We start from the raw sequence: 18,441 nt of genomic DNA, 5'->3' as shown, positions 1-18,441 counted from the left end.
CCCCCTTAAAAGGCAGCAGACTGCAAACTGCCTTTAAACACACACTCTGGGTTTCACCTTCCAGTCCCCCAGATCCCAACTGGTTGGATATGGTATCTTCCTCTATCTGACCTCCTGAACCTGATTTCTTTTCAGGCTCTTCGCCGAGGGGACAGCTGGTCACTAGCCTTTCTGGGACTAGAGAGCTCCTGCTAATTAATCCCTGGGCAGGAGAGTACCCTCTCACACTGGTATCATCAGAGCTAATTACAGATCTTCCTCAGTTTGTAATGGGGTTATGTCCTGATAAACCCACTGCAAGTTGAAAATATAGTTAAGCTGAAAATGCATTTAAAATCCCTAACCTACTGAACATCATAGCTTAGCCCAGCCTACCTTAAACATGTTTAGGACACTTACATTGCCTATGGTTGGGCAAAATCATCCAATGCAAAACCTACTTTATAATACAATGTTGATTAGCTCATGAAATTTACTGAATATTATACTGAAAGTGAAAGAAGGATAGTTGTATAGGCATAGAATGGCTCTAAGTATAGCAGTTGTTTACCCTCATGATCATGTGGCTGACTGGGAGCGAGGGCTACTGCTGCTGTCCAGTATCACGAGAGAGAATCTACTCCATGTTGCCAGCCCAGAAAAAGATCAAAATTCAAAATTCACAGTAAGGTTTTTTACTGAATGTATATCACTTTCACACCATCGTAGAGTCAAAATATCGTAAATCGAACCAATGTAAGTTGAGGACCACCTGTAGTGTCTTTTTCCCCTTAGAACAATGTTTTCCAAGGTGATTGGCAGAATGGCATAGCTAATTGATACTTCCTGCACAAATAAGTTTGGGAAATTGAGCAGGTCTGTTTACGGTGGAATGCCTCAGTGCTTTGACTATGTTAATGTGCACTGGAAATCTCCAAGAGGGGCTACCGTATGCAGTGGCTTCCAAAGGTATTCAGCCTCGAAACCCGCTTCCCTAGAGCATCTGTTTGGATTAGTGCGCCATGGAACATATTTTGAGAAACCACTGCTGGAGAGAATGCCATGCATTCTTTTAGTCAGCCAACATTTACTGTGACAATACCAGGGACTGGATAATGTTGTAGGCACAGCATGGTTTGGGGACTATAGTGACTTGTGTGTTGCAGTCTCTGCCCCATCTCTTTGTTGACATATGACTTTGGGCAAGTGATTTTACCTCTCTAGGCTTCAATATTTTCATCTTTAAAATGGGTATGATCATGCTACCTAACTCATAGGGTTGCAATAAATAAGATCATATGAACTAAATAGGGAAAGTACTTATAGTGCCTGGCACATAGTAAGCACCCAGTTCATGGCAGCCATTTCTGTCATCATCATCACTGTTATTAGATAAGGATGAGGAGGATGCAGAGAATACTCAGGAATGAGTATAAGGCAAGGCAGTATATAATCATCATACCTCAGAGAGATAAAATGATGTAGGCATAGAGGGAAAGGTTTCTTAATGGACCCAGTTCAGCAATGGACTTTGCAGGATCAGTAGGAGTTTAGGTGTTGGCAGGCAGGACTGTGAACAGGGCAGAGTAGTAGCAGGAAGGAGAAACATACGGAGGAAGATGCTGACCGAGGCACCCCAATTCAGGTGAGCTGTGGGAATAGCTGGAGAACAGGTGAGGTGGGAAAAGAGGTGGGGATAATGGCTGACAAGGCTGACCGAAGGCCAGAGCAAGGAGGGCCCTGAACACAGGCAGAAGGGTTTGGACGTTACTGGGTGAGGATTAGAGAACCAATAAGCAAGAAAGGGGTAAGATCTGTAAGGATTTTAAGGAAAGGCAGTTTGGAACCTGCTGCCTTTTAAGTACCTGTTTTAAGGGAAATTGTTTGGTGGCAGGAGATGGTCTAGAATGAGAGGCAGAAATGCTGGGGGAGGAGGAGGAAGAGCCCATTAGGGGTAAAACCAGGTGGGGAGGTGTGGCGGAGAGGACAGGGGGTCAAGATCCGAGGGAACCACTAAGGCAGCCTGACAAGACTTAAACACCAACCTTCCTGAACTGTGCGAAACTACTGAACACTGCCAGGAACCTATCATGGAAATGGGCGCCTACTGCACCGTCAGAAGCTTCTGTAGTGACTGGGCTGAGAAAGTGGTCCTCGTTCGTCAAGCTTGACAGGACTTTTCAATGAAAATACTTGGCCAAAGACACTTGTGCTTCATGCAAGTTGCTCCCTCCCTCAATGCTGGGGAAAGCCTCCTATTGCCACGGCAGCTCCACAGGTCTCTCCTGGGCAGCGGGCCTCTGACACCATCCGCTGTCAATTTTGACTCATGGCTGAGTATGACTCCTGGGAGGGTCAGCTCTTTCTAGACAATATCAATCTTCCAGGTTGTCCCAGAATAGAAAGTGCTGGACAGAGGCAGGCACAAGATGGGGGCAGGTGGGAGTGGAGGGCTCTTTGGACACACCCTGAGGGAACTCCTAGGTAGGGAAGTAGGGTACTTGTACTATTGAGAAAGGGACCAAGCTGATCCACAGCAAGAAAGTGCATTTTAATCTTGGCCTTGGGCAGGAAAGCATGATAGAATGGTGACCAAATCCGATCTGCCAGGTCATTCTGGGCACATGAATAATGTCCCTATCCTACCGTCAAGCCCCTGAATGAAGCCCAGGCAGATGGAACGAGGATATTATTATAGGGAAATGGGCTAGGGATTAGGGAGGATGGCATGAGTTTTCAGCCTCATTTTTTTTTTCACCTTTTTGAAATCCCCACTCCTTTGATATTCACACAGCATCATGTCGAAGAAGATTGGTATGGTGGCTTTCCGGAGCTCAGCCTCAGGGATAAGTGTCATCTCCAATATAGGTCCCACCATGCCTGGGATGAAGCAGATTTTGTTCTGGCCTGTAAGAGAAGAGGAACACGGACACATAAAACAGTTTTTGTGATGCACAGATGCTCTTCAGACCAAGCCTGGGGAAAGAAAAAAAAAGGGAGGCAGAATAGTAGAAATAATAGTTAACACTTATATAGTTGTTTACGGGAGCCAGGCACCATTGTGAACGCTTTCCATATATTAACTCCTGTAAGAGGTTCATGCATCATCCAGAATGAGCTGTTATTAAGGATAATAACATGGGTACGTGTAAAGCACATCACTGTTTACAAGGGTTTTCACCTGCATGGTCTCCTTGGCAAATGGAGCCCTGACAGATTATGTTAGTGATGGCAAATCACAGAGATATTTGAAATTATGCCTGCTCATATCACAAACCATGTTTCTGAGACTGGAGAACATGCTTTTAGCAACTGTTTCATGAAACAAGAAAAGCAAAATTTGCTGCTAAGAATCTGCTATAATAGTAGGGTCAGTGGAATCCCTCCCCTTGAGGGAACTGTACGGCCAATGGAATGATGGATGGCAAGGCATTCCCACAACCCTCCCCTGGCTCTTGGCATTCTAGCTATGCTGGCCTGCTTCCAGTGTCGCAAATTCACTTTGTGTCCTCCCCCACCAGGCCTACGCACACACTGCTCCTTTGTTGATAATAGTTTTTTTTCCCTGTCTGTGCCCCAGTACCCCCACTGTCACCTGGATTCCCCTGGATGGGTCCCAGGGGATATGTTGAGAAAGCCCCCAGCACATGCCCCCCAACCCCAGCGAAGTCAGAACCCCTGCACTGGCTTCTTGTGTTGGGCCTTCTCACCCAAATTTGCAATGATGGCTTCATTGTGGAATAATATGATAAATGTCTGCCTGCCCCATTTCATGAGAGTGTGAAACAATGTCTGTTCTCGCCTCTGTATCTGTGGCACTGAGTATAGGACATTTAGATGTTCAATAAATATCTATTGAATGAAGAAATAAATTTGTCTAGCTCCTACACTCACGAGCTAAATGACTTGGATATGCATCTTATAAAAATGCAATAGCAACACCCACTTGTTGAGAAGACCATGTGAAAATACACCTGTGTGTTACTTAGCACAGAGCCTGGAAGAATCAGCACCCGGGGGCATGGCTAGTGTGGCCCAGTGGTTAAGGGCACCGATCCTGGAGCTAGATGGCCTGAATTTATAAACTGACTCCACCATCAACTAGCTATGTGATGTTGGACAAGCTGATTGTACCGCTTGGGGCCTCAGTGTCCTCATTTGTAACATGAGAGAATAATAGTATTCATTTGATAGGGTCATCGTGGAGAATACATGGACGATTATTTCCCAAGCACCCAGAACTGTGCTTGCCACGTGGCATACTTGACACAATGTTAGCTATTGCTCTTCGGATGTTTGACCAGAATGGACCACTGAGGGCAGCCTTGTTGAGCAGAACTAAGCAGACTCTTGAGAATACACACAGGAGATGTGGCAGAGAAGAGGCACGAAGAGGGGCACTTAGGAGCTGCAGGGACTTCCTGCGAAGTGAGGTCAAGCATATCCACATAGCCCTCTCATTGAAGCTGACGCCTGGCTGTTCCATCAGCAGCTGCCTCTTTCTTCTGAGTCTCAGAGCCTAAGAATCCCATCCGGGTTTTCTCCATTCTTAGGACAACACTGGGGGTCTTTACCTGGGGCAGAGAGCTTCTGGGGGTGCAGAAACTCAGGTGGCATGGTGTACAGCCTGGTGCTGTTGCTTTCAATTAAAGCTCAGAAAAGGAGCCAAGAGGGAAGGCAGCAAGAAAATGAATTTTCATTCAGTCTAAATGAGGCTTAATGTTCAAGTATTTCCCCAGAATTCAGATAAAAAAGGCATCATCCTCAGACTATCTTCAGTTAGTGAGAATGAAGTGGTGAAGTCAGGCAGAGAGTTGAGTGAAATATAAAGACACTCTTCCAGGATATCTGCTTCATTATATGATGCATTTGGATTACACTTGAGCTTCAAGCCTTTGCTTTGGCCCAAATAGAAAAGAAAAAAAATTTTTTTTTTACTTTCTAGCAGGTTTATAGTAATTGTTAATCTAGGTTTTTTATTTTGTCCTTCAAGATCCTTTAAACCCACAGTGGGGTTTTAAAATTCAAAGTCAAGTGCAATAATAAGTAGAAAGTAAATGGGAAACTGTCAGATAAGCCACCATGGAATGGAGAAATTACTTATGCAACAAAGGCCTTTAGAATACTGGAGGCCATTGGCTATGATAAGGATATATTTAAGATGGTTTAAAATAAAGAGTGGACATGCTGTAGACCAGGGATTTCTTAAGATACTTTTGACCTGCATTCTTTGCAGTAAGTTGAAGAGATGTTTGGAAGAATAGGGAAAATGAAGAGAGATGCTGATCTCTAAATACAATGTGAGCTGAATGCCCCTTACAATGCTTCATGAAGAAATTTTACTCATTTACATCAAAAATGGAATTTCAGCTCATTGGATTTTGTGTTCAAATAATCTGAATGTGCATGTATGTGTGTCTTTATATACTTAGACACGTGTGCATGTGCACACACAGAACATATTTGTAGCTAATTGAATGCAAACTCATTTGGGGGAAAAAAAATCCTCATTCAAGAGACACACCTGCTGCTGTATTCAAAAAAAGGCAAGGCAAGGAATCAGTAAGAGGGTCTTTTTTCATATAATGGAGGTTGAATCTCACTGAGAACAGATACCAACTAGAAAAGGCTTTTAAAGTGCCAATAAGCCAGCAGGATAAATCCAAATGCCAAATTACATAGGCTCTGGGAAAGGCTCTGGTGGTAATGGGACCGCAGAGAAGAGCTTCAGTGTGTGGGTGGAAAGGAGTCCTGTGTGTTCCTTGGCCTGGCTTTCTAATCTGTACAATGGCCTCATCTATCACCTTTCAGGAGGAGACTATAAGACTGAACGCAAAGGGTATGAGGGCACTAAGAAGATGACCTGGCATAAAAGAAAGAGGGAGTAAGGGAGGTGGGAGGGAAGGAGGAAGGAAGGAGACCATCACTGTGAGCCTGCTGAGAGGAGTGGAACACGTCACTGACCTTGTGAGGCCGATAGGGACAGAAGGGGCACTCTTTCGGAGAGTATATGGCTCTTTAAAGGTGGGCACAGACTCTGAAATGAACAGGGAGGAGGACTCTGAAATAAAGCTGGGCTGAAATGGAAAGATCACTCATTCAGTTCAAAAGGGGAAGAACCCAGATCTCTGCTGCTCTGACTCAGGCTTGGAGAAGCTCCTTTCTGGCACTGTTCCGAGACAGGCAGTCTGTTTGCTCCTCATCATCCAGCATGTGCCCGGCTCCAGATCCCTTCCAGGCCTGTAGAACCACTGAGCCCTACAACCTGGATTGGGTCCCACTGCCGCCACTCCATGGCTGTGTGGCTTTGTCATTTAACCTCCCCGAGCCTCTGTTATCTCATCTGTAAAATGGAGATAAAAGTAATCCCTGCCTGGTAGGATTGTTGAGAAGCTTAGAAGAGTTAATATAAACAAAGGGCTCCGCAGAGGGTCTGGCTCATTAGAAAGGCTCAGGAAGTACTGATGGTGATTGTGGTGATTTTGGTGATGATGGTGAGTACGATCAGCTCAGCCTCTTCTGGATTCTGAAAGAAGCAACATGCAAAGACATGTTCCAGCTCACAGAGCTCCCTGGAGCTCTTCATGGAACTTTTTAGGCCTGTGAGTTTATTTGTTCACCTCCAGAGTAAAGAGCAGGCATGGGGAGAGAGTCAGGACGGATTTATCTTCTCTCCCATGGCGGACACTCACGACCCTCCTGACTGTTCTCTATGCTATCTAAATATTTTATAATCTGTCCTCAAGTTGTTTGAAAAGCCCCAATCTGACCATGCTGATCCACAGTTTACAATCCTTCCATGGATTCTGCTGCTCTTGGGACCCAGCTCCGCAGGCCCATTTGGTCCGATGCTCCCACTCCATGACCCATCTCTTCCTCTTGCATGCCTGCCCTCCCTCCATGGCCTGCCCCTCCTCCTCCGGCCTGCATGTGTGCCATGCCCTGGCCACCATGCTCCCCCTTCCCTCTCCCTGACCCCATTTCCACGATGGACCCTACACCCACCTGCCCTCACAAATAAATCCCATTCATTCTCCAGTGTCATTCTACTGAATATGGAAGGTACAGCCACATGTATCTTTGCAGCACTTGAGGTCAGTCCAAGCGGAGATGTGCTGTGAGTATGAAAAGCCCACAGATTTCAAAGAATGAGTTCTGGGAAACCAAAAACAAAAGTAATATATCTCAATGTTTTGTATTGATTACATGTTGAAATGATAAGATTTTGGAATATGGGGTTAAATAAAATATATTGTAACATTAATCTCACTATTTCTTTTTACTTTAAAAAAACCTATGGACATCAGAGCATTCGCATTTAGATGGGTGGCTCACATTCCAGTCCCACAGGACAGTATTGCTCTGGAGTAAGGTTCTTCACTCTTCCTCACCCAGGCCACCCTGGGCTCACTCAGGAGGCAGGCATCCCTTGTAGACTTCCCGGGTGCCACAGGCTTCTGCTCTGCAGGTATCCCCCCCTGGACCGCAATGAAACAGCTTTGCAATTAGTAGGTTACCATTCAATGCAACGGCCACAAATCCATGAGGTCAAGCGCTGTATCTCTAACCTGCTTCCAGTTGTAGCCCCAGCCTCAGGCACAGTGCCTGTCATGTAGAAGGTACTTTTATTAGTTTCCTGTTGTTGCTGTTGTAAATCACCATAAACTTAGTGGCTTAACACAGTACAAATTTCTTATCTTATACTTCTGGAGGTTAGAAGTCTGCAATGGGTTTCATTGACCTAAGATCAAGGTGTGAGCAGGGCTGAGTGCCTTTTGGAGGGTCTCAGGGAAGAAACTATGCGCTTTCCTTTTCCAGCTTCTAGAGGCCACCTACATTCCTTGGCTCCTGGTCTCTTCCTCCACCTCCAAAGCCAGCAGGGAATCTTCTTCAAATCCCTCTCTGACTCCCGGTCTTCTTTTATTCATTTCTAAGACCCCTGTAGTTGCAGTGGGTCCACCTGGATAGTCCAGGATACTCGCACCATCTTCAAGATTCTTAATCATGTCTGAAAAGTCCGCTTTGTAAGGTGATAGATCCACAGTTTCTAGGGATTAGGACATGGACATCTTTGGGGAAATGTTATTGGGCCTACCACAGTGCTCAATATTTGTTGTTAATTGAATGAATCACTAATTGAATGGCTGGCTGGATGGATGGATGTCTCTGTAATCTCACTTTCTATTTCTTGCCAGTAGCTTCTTCCCAACCCTAAGAAGCCATGCTTAGTGCAGGCTGGTTGCTCTCCTGGAACACCTGTCCTTTCCCCTCTTTCTTTCAGTCTGGACACAGGCCAACCTGGGGTCTCATTCAAGAGCCATTTGCCCCAGTGGAGCATCTGTATTGTCCTCATCTACCTCCCATTTGCCTCAAGTCTTCAGTCTCCACCACACATTTCATGTTAAAGAACACACTCTTAGTTTGTTCTACTCTTAGAACTAAATGGTGGCTCTTCCTGGCAAGGCAGGGACCATGCCTTATCCTTCCTCAACTCTCCTACCCTTCCCTGGAGCTTAGTGCTGAGCTGGGCACTCCATAGATGTTAAAAAAAGTAAAGGCCCAGTTGCTCTCACAGCTTTGCCAGGAGTGACCTCCCTACATACAAGGCCATGATGCCAGTCACTAGAACTTGTCTTTCTTTCTCACAAAGACTCTTAACACAGCAGCCTGACGTTAACCTAAGTGAATGTGGAATGGTTAAGTGCAGTCATTTTGGCAAAATGTGCATTGCTTCACTCCAAGCAGAAATCAAATGTTATGATGTTACACTATCAGGAAAAGTACATTCCACTTGGCATAGTCCCAAGATCCAAAAACACAATGGTATTAACCCTTTAGTGGCCTGGTCCTAGTAACAAGATGTGGTCCTTCTCTCCATCAATACCTCCCCACATGTACCCTCTCTCACAAAAGCACACACACACACAGGCATGCACACACATATTTGTCTAGGCTTTTCTCTGAAGAACACTGAATAATCTTCAAGCCTGAGATTATCTTTGCAAAGAGCTATCTCATAATCATAGGATTGCTCAAATCTTTCCTGATGAGAAGAAGAAGATGATGATACTGATGATCATGGTGATGACGCCCTGATTGCTTTGGGCATTAAAATAAAATATAAAAGGTTAACATGCATTATGATTTACTCATTATCCATAGTCTCTGAAAAACAGTTTGCTATTTCACACTCTTTGAAAATAATTTGCATATTCTGAAAAGAAATATTAGTAAGAACATTTGGACTTAGGATCAAGAGACAGGTTCTTTCACCTCAGCTGAGTCACTGATTTGTTGTTGACCTTGAATGTCCTTATGCCTCTCTGGGCCTCAGTGAGCTCACCTATAAAATGGGGGGTGGGTTGAATTAGATGCCATACCAATTAGGGATGTAACAGGCATCTGATTACCATGGCTAAACTGAGTAAGTTCTGCTTTAGCTTTCTCCCTTAACAAGGAGTCTAAAGATGGTCAGTCTAGAGCTACTCCTCCATCTTTATCATATGACTTTTATCTTTATAGCTTCAAACTGGCTATTATACCTCCAGGCAGCTCGTTGTTTTCCAGAAAGGAAGACGGGTGAGGACTATGGGCAAAACATGTGTTGTGTTCACTGAATTTGTCCCTTTCCCTTTAGTTTTAACTGGACAACATGGCTTTCCTGAAACCCCAACAAGTTTGTTTCTGCTGATTCTCTTTGGACAGAGATGGATCACATGGCCATCACCTGCTACAAGACATTGTTAACTGAGCAAATTATGGCATGAAAAAAAAACAAAAACAGGATTCAGTTAAGCAGGAAGAAGGGAAGAATGGCTATTGTGTGGGCTCTCAGCTGTGCCTGCCACAAATGGCTTCGAAGTTTCACTTGGTCTTGGATATTCCATGGATTGTACTTTAAAACCTATTATTACCCACTACATTCGTCTCTAGTGTATACAGTGCTTGGTCCTGGTTTGGATTAGCAGGTTAACTTCATTAGCACACTAGGAGAAAGCATGCTAATGCCAAGATCTAGTAGAACACAAGATGGGGTGGGTGGGGATGGGGAATTACCCATTCACTCTGCCTCCTCTGTTTGTTCTCTTACCCCTGAAGGAGACAGGCAAGGAGAAGGCAGCTATGCAACTAATAAGTAACAGGAAAATCCCTTCAGGCTGATATACTTTCCTCTTTCTGGAAGTCCAGGCCACGGGGTGAGGAGGGTGGCCATCTTTGCAAAAGCATCCTTTACTTCTTGTTCCATGCAGTGGACATCTGTGACTTTGACCTCTCTACAACTCCATAAACCTCTTACTTTGGGAAACTCTACCTCCTTCAGTGGATGTAGGCTTGGTGGGACCATCAGTGGAGGAAGGCCAATAGAATGATGTCCCCTGGAGACAAGAACTTCAAGGAGGATGATGCAGGAATGGACCATGCTAAAGGCAAAGTTATGCCACCTGCCTTGGATCCTAGAGTGGCTCTGGCCCTGTCCTTCATAGCCTGGTTTTCCTTGCCCTTCTGATTAAGTACCTTCTCTGATTAAGGCAGGCATAGTCAGTTTCTCTTTCTTGAACTCCAAACCCTAACAAGTACATCTTTTAATTTCCTTAATTCATCCTACAGGTATTTGCAAACGGGGAGGATTCTGTGATGCTTTAGGACAGATACCCAGGCCAGGGTCCTTGCCCTGAATCTGCTTCTTAAGCACTATAGGACCTTGTACATCCCTCTTCACTTCTCTGTGTCTCAGTTTCCTCTTTTGTAAAATGGTGGGTTGGACTAGACCTGTCGGAGGTGCTTCAGGATTTCTCCCCAGAAAATCCTCAGGGGTCTACATGGGAGCTCAGGGGCAGCCCGTTATAATGGGCTCTGGGCCCCCCCACCCCACTTCAATTAGAATAGCTTGGCTTTCAACCAATTTATGTATTGAGCATGAGATTCTTTTTTTTATTGGCCCTCAGCTAAAAATAAACATTTGAACAATTCTGGACAATATGATCTCTAAAGGGCCCTTCCAGCTCTGATGTTCTGTGATTCTAAGCAGGTGGAATATTTGGTAACATCTTTTCATTCATCAGCATAATTGGGAGTGCAGGAACGTCTGCCAAAACATAATCTATATCTAAATAAAATCTTCTGTGTGCAAAACAACGGCAATGAAGGACATTCTGGAAAGAGCAGGCTGTGTGGAAGAATTAGAGACAAACAAAGCACAGATCCCTGCTTTGCAATCCTGGCAATGCCTGGGCTGTAGGTGTGGGAAAGAAGGTCCACCCCAGCTGTATCTCGTCTTTGCTGTCATAAAGCAAAGAGTGCAAACTCCTACGCAAACCGAATCTGGGCCCCATGCTTTATTGGGCATATTCAGTGCTTTAGAAACTTCCAATTAGTTATCGTCAATATTCAGAAACTGGAAATACATTTAAAAATTGTGTTTCTTGGCTTCTTTTAAAAAACTGGAAGATGAGACATCATCAGCCTTGCATTTGAATGGGACAGCAATCGACCAGATGAGGACAGCAGCCGCCCCTTCTAGCTGGGGCACATTTGCTTCACGTTGTTCCAGGCCCAGCTACTTCTTCCCATGCTCCTGACCCTGTGGCCGTGTGCCAACTACCAGGTAGGTCTGCACATGCGCCATGCTTTTTTGTTTTTTCCTATTAAAGAGTAATGGCAAATGACACATAAAATATTTTTTATATCCCTGTCCTTATCCAAAGTGGAGAAATAAAAGACAGACTGAGGAAGGCATGCTTTTCTAGAAAAAGAGAACAGAGACAGTATTTCTTTACAGAAGTGGTTGTCAAATAGGGGTCGTTTTGCACATCCCTCTCCCCCTCCCCAGGGACATTTGGCAATGCCTGGAGACTTTTTTGGTTGTCACAACTAGGGAGGATGCCGTTGGCATCTAGTGGGTACAGGTCAGGGATACTATTAAATATCCTGCAGTGCACAGGGTACCCCCACAACAAAGAACCATCCAACTCCAAATGTTGACAGTACCCGGCTCTACGGATGTCTGTGTGTCTAACATGCCCCGGCCCCTTCCCTCTTTGACATTACCTGCCTGGGCCCTGCCCTTCAGACACTAGTGATACAGGTCTGGTGTTGATGATGAAAGAGCCAGAACAGGAAAAGTAAGCTCTGTCCTGATGGGGCAAGGGGGAAAACAATGATAAAAATTCTGACCTGGGTGTGGCCTCCATGGCTTCACTCTCCTAGTTTTTGCTCTTATGAAACTCATAAGCACCCTGGGAGAAGGTGCTATTTCCCCAGATTATGCCCAGTGTCACTCCATCCCCTTGCTTTGGACCTCATAGCTTGTAAATGACAGGATAAGGCCCAAGGCAGGATGTGGCAGTCAGTTCTGGGCCTGGTTGCCCAGCTCTCCCTTTGATTTTGTAAAGCAATCCGTAGCCTTCCTGCTACCAGTGTGTGCTCTCAACCCGAGTCTGGTGCTGCCAGTGAGCACAGAGCAGCGACGGATAGTCTGTCCACTGTGCTTCCCCTACAGCAAATGGACCTTGATGGAAAGGGCAAGAAACTGCTGTCCAGGAAATCCAAAGAGAGCTGAAAGATACTAAGAAGGCTGGGAAAGCAAGAAGCAAAGTCAGGAGAGGTCATTTAGATTGAACCCCTAAAATAAGCACAATCCCTGTAAGTGGCTCCCCTGAAGAGGGTCACTGTCCAAGCCCAGGGCAGAGCAACTTGGCAGCAGAGGATCAAGGAGGGCACACACAAACTGGAGATGAAAATACCTCTTTACTTATAACTCTGCATCAATCCGTCCATTTATCCATTCATCTTTTCAAAGCACATATTTATGGAGCAAGATTCAGGCCTTGAGCAAGGTGTGTGGCCCCTATCCTCGCGGGACCCAAACCAAGCTCTGGGCCTCGCAGCTGTTTGATCTCAAGCAAGTTACTTCCCTCTCTGAGTTTCCTGATCAATAAAAGGAGGGGGAGTTTTTCCATCTTGTAGGAGGTGATGTGAAGGTTAAATAAGACCTACTTAGCGCAGGCCTGACTCAGAGGCTCAGTAAACGTCTCCCAGATTCCAGTTCCCCTTCCTTCCTCCCAGGGGTACCACATGGTTCACCCATGATTTCTGTAGCTCCCCGAGACAGGGGTGGCCTCTGAGGTCACCTGCCAGCTCACATCACGTCACAAAAGACCCTCATCTTCCACAGAACCACTTCTCCTCTGTGAGGTTGGAGGGTCGTGTGTAGATCACAACATCACCGACGAAGCTGGAGGCTGAGTGGCACACCACTCAGCAGGAAGTGTGCTTGTGATGTGTGAGGATATAAGTTCCTACAGCAGCCCTGCCCTTCCTCCTTTCTGTAAATTCCAATCTGACTTCTTAAGCCCTCAGAGGCACCAAGCAGAAGCAGACCCAGTTTGGGGGCGGGACGTGGGGATGGGCATTCTCTCTCATCAGGCACTTATCAAGGACCCGGGATACACACAGTGATAAACTGTTATTTCAAGCTCCCACCGCTGAAACCCCCGTGGCCCTCCAACAGATGGTCTTCAAGAAGGAGCCTGGCATGTGCAGATGTGTCTGTCTAGACGCATGTGCCTACTCACCCAGCTTGTACCACATATCACGGATGGAGAAGCCAATTAGCCGTCTCATGTCCCCGTACCTAGGAGAAACAACACATGTCATCTGCTTCAGGCTCCGTCTCCATCTCCAAAATTCTCATGAAACCCCCACTTCAGGAGACCCAAATGGGCAACCTACTTATTGAGGATTTTGTTGTATTTGGCGTGCGAGAACTGCTCCAGCTGCAGAGAGTCCTGAGTGATAAAAGCCACCGCCAGATGAAAATAGTTGTTCCACAGCTGTAAATGAAGGAAGAAAGAACAGTTATGGTGAGGGTCTGCAGTGGGAAAGTGAATTAAATGCTGGGCAGTGTGAATAATTTATGAAGATGGCAGAAGAGAGTGACAGAACCCATTGCATTCTGTGCACTGCAATTTTCGAACTGGCACTGACTCTGAAATGAATATCCTGGCCAAAGCAAGGACAATGGATGGATTTCTCTAGGCGTTGACCACGTCCCCTCTCTGATGACAGGGCAAGGAGAGGGATTTTAGGGCTGCTTTGAAAAAATTGCTTCATTTTATGTTTTGAAAGACAAATAACTCACCGGAGCTGAGTGCCCTGGCAGAATTAGAGGTTGATGAGGGTTATGTATTTCAGGGATTCTCAGCCTCTCTGGAAGTCCTCCTTAATCCACCTAACAGCTCACAGGACCAGCCTGCAACCCATTCTGTCTTAGAATATTTTGCCTTCTCCTCACACTTAGTTCAATGGTTTCAAAGTATGGCCCCAGACCAGCAGCATCAGCATCACCTGGGAACCAGTTAGTAATGCAAATTCTCTGCCCCTCACCCAGCCCTACTGAATCAGACCCCAGAAAGCTGGATGTTTACAAGCACACTGGATAACTGTGATGCTCGTTGGAGTTCAAGAATCTCTGAGGGCCTAGTTTATATGTAGACTTATTGTAATTTTAACACTTACATGATCACTTGGTGCTAAATGCAAGGGTTAATACTAAACACCACTCCACTGGCTCGTGGTGAAATAGAGCCAACAAAGGGTTCAGCACATGGCAAGTGCTCCAAAAGATGAGATGCAGTGATGGTGATATTGATACAACCTACAGCACCCGAGAGATGGAGCCTCAGTGAACCCATCTGCAAAAGGGGCATTGTATCCACTGCAGAGGGCCGTAGTAAAGATGCCAGGAGATGATATATGTAAAGGGCATGATTCTCTGTAAGGGCTCAAAAGCACTTGTTAGCCATATTGTTCTTTTCATTAATCTAGTGATTCCTTTGGTACCAAAGCAAATAGTACAACCTGGCCCCTTGAGTGCTCAGGGCTATTATTACAAGATGCCAAGGCCCTACAAGGAACAGATGGGGGAGAGCTTTGTCGGACAAAGCTCATCCACTTTCAGCCCCCCTCAACACTGACAAGAGGAAGGGTAACACTAGCTAAAGAAATCACTCACCATTGAGACCTTCATCCTTAACTCAAAGATGTTCACTGGAGGTTTCAGATGGCCAAGACCAAGTAAAAGGCAGTTCTACCCTTGATAACATCATTACTGCTGCCCAGAGTATTACTTTCAAATGGGCTTATGGTTCCAGTTTCAGATAGAAGAAAACAAGTACTTCATTTTTACCATGGTCCAGGTACTCTCCCATATATCCCTCCTTTCATCTCTCAAAACTTAGTAGCTATCATTCGTCCCATTTTATAGATGAGGAGACTGAGGCTTGGAGGGGGTAAGTATTTTTCCAAAGGTCACTTAGTTATATATACAGTAGATCTGGGATTTGAACTCAGGCCTTCTGATCAAGGCTCAGGACTCTTTCTACACACCGTGATCAGTCTTTGGCTGAGGATGCACTAATATATATTTATTGAACTCCTTCCCTGTGCCAGGCATTGTCATCATATGGGCACAGGGGGTGGTTATGCAGACGGCAGTCCCTACCCTCATACAGCTCACATTCTGTTGGCGGGATAAGTTTTTCTTTCTTGAAACTTTATCTCCCAGAGTCCAAAAGACCAAGCTGCTCCCGGTGTAGAGTGAAGCAGCCTCCCAGCTTGTGGTGTCCATCAGGTCAACTCTCCACACAGAGACCAGAGGATCTTTTTAAAACAAGTTGGGTTCTATCACTCCCTTCCTCAAAGTCCTTCAAAGGCTTCCCAAAACCATTAGAATTACATCTCGAGCCCTTCTGTTTCTGTAGTAACCCTGCTTATCCAAACACACTCGGCTGTCCTTCCTCCTCATGCCCCCATGACCTGCAGGTTCTGAAAATGTGCTGCTTTGGTCTAAGCCCAGACCTCACACCTCCTCACATTTAAGACCATATGAAAAAACAAGCCAGGGAAACAGAAAACCTGGTCAAAGGACATGGAAAGGGTTATATTGAATGTGAGAAATTCCTGATTTTAGGAAATTTCCGAAGAGTAATCAGGATACAAAAAGAAATAGATACAGAACAACATAAATTGAATTGCTATTGCTTTCAAAAATAATTCCAGAAATGTTTCCCTAACACATCTGAGAACACACAAACATGTCAAACCTAGAGCCTCTTGCTAGTCTCTGTTCTGACTTAGTCCTTCAAAAATGTTTTCTCTGCCACCCCATTCCTAATTTTTTAAATTTAGATATAATCCGTATATCATAACGTTCACTTTTTAGAGTATAGAATTTAATGGTTTTTAGTATATTCACAAAAGGTAATACAACCATCACCACTAAGCAGTCATTCCCTATTCTTCCCTCCCCTTCAGCCCCTGGCAGTCACTAATCTCCTTTCTGTCTCTGTGGATTTGCTCACTCTGACATTTCATAGAAATGGAATCATAAACTATATAGCCTTTCATGTCCGGCTCCTTTCATTAAGCAGAACGTTTCAGGGTCCATCCGTGCTGTCACATGCATCAGCACTTCGTTTATTTTTATTGCTGAACACTAATCGATCCTATGGATCTACCACATTTTATTTACCCATTCATCCACTGACTGACATTTGTGTTGTTTCCACCTTTTGGCTCTTATGAATAATGCATCTATGAATTTTTACATACAAGTTTTTGTGTGGATAAGTTTCTAATTCCCTGGGGTATATCCTTAGGAGTGGACCTGATTTTCCTTTGTCTTCCCTCCTTGAAGATCTTTGCGGGCCATGAGATCATAGATCCCGTGCCTCTTTTTTCTTAGTAGATCAGAAATGGTGCCCCTAAGGGTCTCACCCACAGCCTCTGCCCAGTTTTGCCCCATAGAGCAATGTGGGACCCACTCTGAAACTGAGGGAACATTGTCATGGTGAGTGGCTCTATGCAATGCCCTGAGAGGTGAGCAGTGGCCACAGCCAGATACTTCTGGGTCTCATAATGCCTCTGCTCTGAACCTTCCTTGACTCTTGTTCCCAAAGAACCAGGACAAAGGACACTAACATGGCTTTTCAGACCTCATTAAATTTCCAATGTTTTCTCCCTCAACAAACTGCCTATTCTACAGAGGGCTGGTCTGCTCAGACTCCATAGATATAACATGAGCATCCTGGTCTCCTTGGCTTGGCTCCCTTACTGCACCTAAGTTCTATTCTTTCATCAGAGCCCAGTTCGAGATCCATTCCTTCATGAAGCCTTCCCAGATGGCAGGGCATGACAGGTCTGCTCAACCCTTCCGAATCTGAGTAGCTCTTAGTAGGCGCAACCACAGATGTGGGTCCTCTGTTCTACACCTTCCCTTGTGCTCCACTCAATTTCCATGACAGCATCATCCAGTGGTTAGGAGCATAAGCATCAGCATCTCACAGACTAGGATGTGGATACCAGGTCTATCTCTTACTAGCTAGGTTGTCTTTGGTGACTTATTTGACTTTTCTGAGCCTCATTTTCCTTACCTGTAAAATGGAGAAAATAAGGGCAACTACCATCATGGATTGTTGTAAGTTCTGGATAAAATAATATGAGCATGAAGTCATTCACCACAGGGGTGGCACATGTCAAGTGCTCAGTAAGTAGAGTGGTGGCATTGTCTACAGTGCTGATCGTAGATTATTTGAATGCCCTGTCTTTCCAACTGTAAGCTCCACAAACAAGGGTCTTGCGTTCCACTTACTTGTATCTCTAATGCAATATTCAGCACAATGGCTTAAATGGCTTGAATGTAGCAAGGCTCTAGGAAATATTTATTTATTGATCACCATATTGTTAGAGAAATTCTCCAGTTGTTTCAAAAGGTCCAGATTTTTCTTTCCTCCCTGGCCTAAGCTGCCTGGTGGTATTTCTACTAAGTGCCCAACTCAGCTGGCTCAGGGAAGCCAAAGATGTTTGAGCCACACACATAGGTCTTTTTTCCCTGGGGGAAGAGGTGAGGTGACTTCTGATTGGGAATTTAGTATTTTGAAATAATAGGACAACAGAAAGTTAGAATAATTTTAAGGCTCATCTCTTCCAACTCCCTTATTTCACAGATATAAACAGTGAGATCCAGATAAATGACCACCCAAAGTCATACTGCTAGTGGGTATAACTAGAATTTAGTTATTTTCAATTAACTCCCCCAAAATTGAAAATTTAATACACATATGGTCAAAAAAATTAAATGGTAGAAAAGATTAAATGATAAAAAGTTTATTTTCCATCCTACCTTGGACCCTAGTCTAATTCGCCAGAAAAAAAAAAAAAATTAACAGTTCCCTGGATATTCTTCCCAAAAATTTTTTATGTATAAACAAACATGTATAGACAGTTCAAAAAATAGTCTGCTGTAGTTTGCTTTTTTCTCTCACCAATATATCTTGCAGATGTGTCCATATTAGCCTATATAGATCTACTTCACTGCCTTTTATTGCTGCATGGTATTCTGCTATAAGGATATACTTTAATTTTAACCAATTCCCTATTTAGATTATTCTAAATTATTTAGAT

General features: G+C 44.7%; 1 protein-coding gene across 2 annotated transcripts in view; it reads right to left on the bottom strand.

Moving 5' to 3' along the window:
* DOCK2 (dedicator of cytokinesis 2) overlaps positions 1-18,441 on the bottom strand; it is a 404,152-nt gene that overhangs the window by 53,955 nt on the left and 331,756 nt on the right. For both annotated transcript variants that reach the window (XR_013445613.1, XM_036079461.2), the window contains exons 31-33: positions 13,711-13,811; positions 13,554-13,612; positions 2,738-2,886 (exon numbers count right to left, since the gene is read on the bottom strand). Coding sequence is in view for 1 of the 2 variants with exons in the window: in XM_036079461.2 (XP_035935354.1) it covers positions 2,738-2,886; positions 13,554-13,612; positions 13,711-13,811 (309 nt within the window). In the remaining variant the exon portion in view is untranslated. The remainder of the gene's footprint in view (positions 1-2,737; positions 2,887-13,553; positions 13,613-13,710; positions 13,812-18,441) is intronic.

This window comes from Halichoerus grypus, chromosome 2 (genome assembly GCF_964656455.1).
Source record: "Halichoerus grypus chromosome 2, mHalGry1.hap1.1, whole genome shotgun sequence".
Classification (NCBI taxonomy): Eukaryota; Metazoa; Chordata; class Mammalia; order Carnivora; family Phocidae; genus Halichoerus; species Halichoerus grypus.
This window is presented reverse-complemented; position numbering and strand designations above follow the sequence as displayed.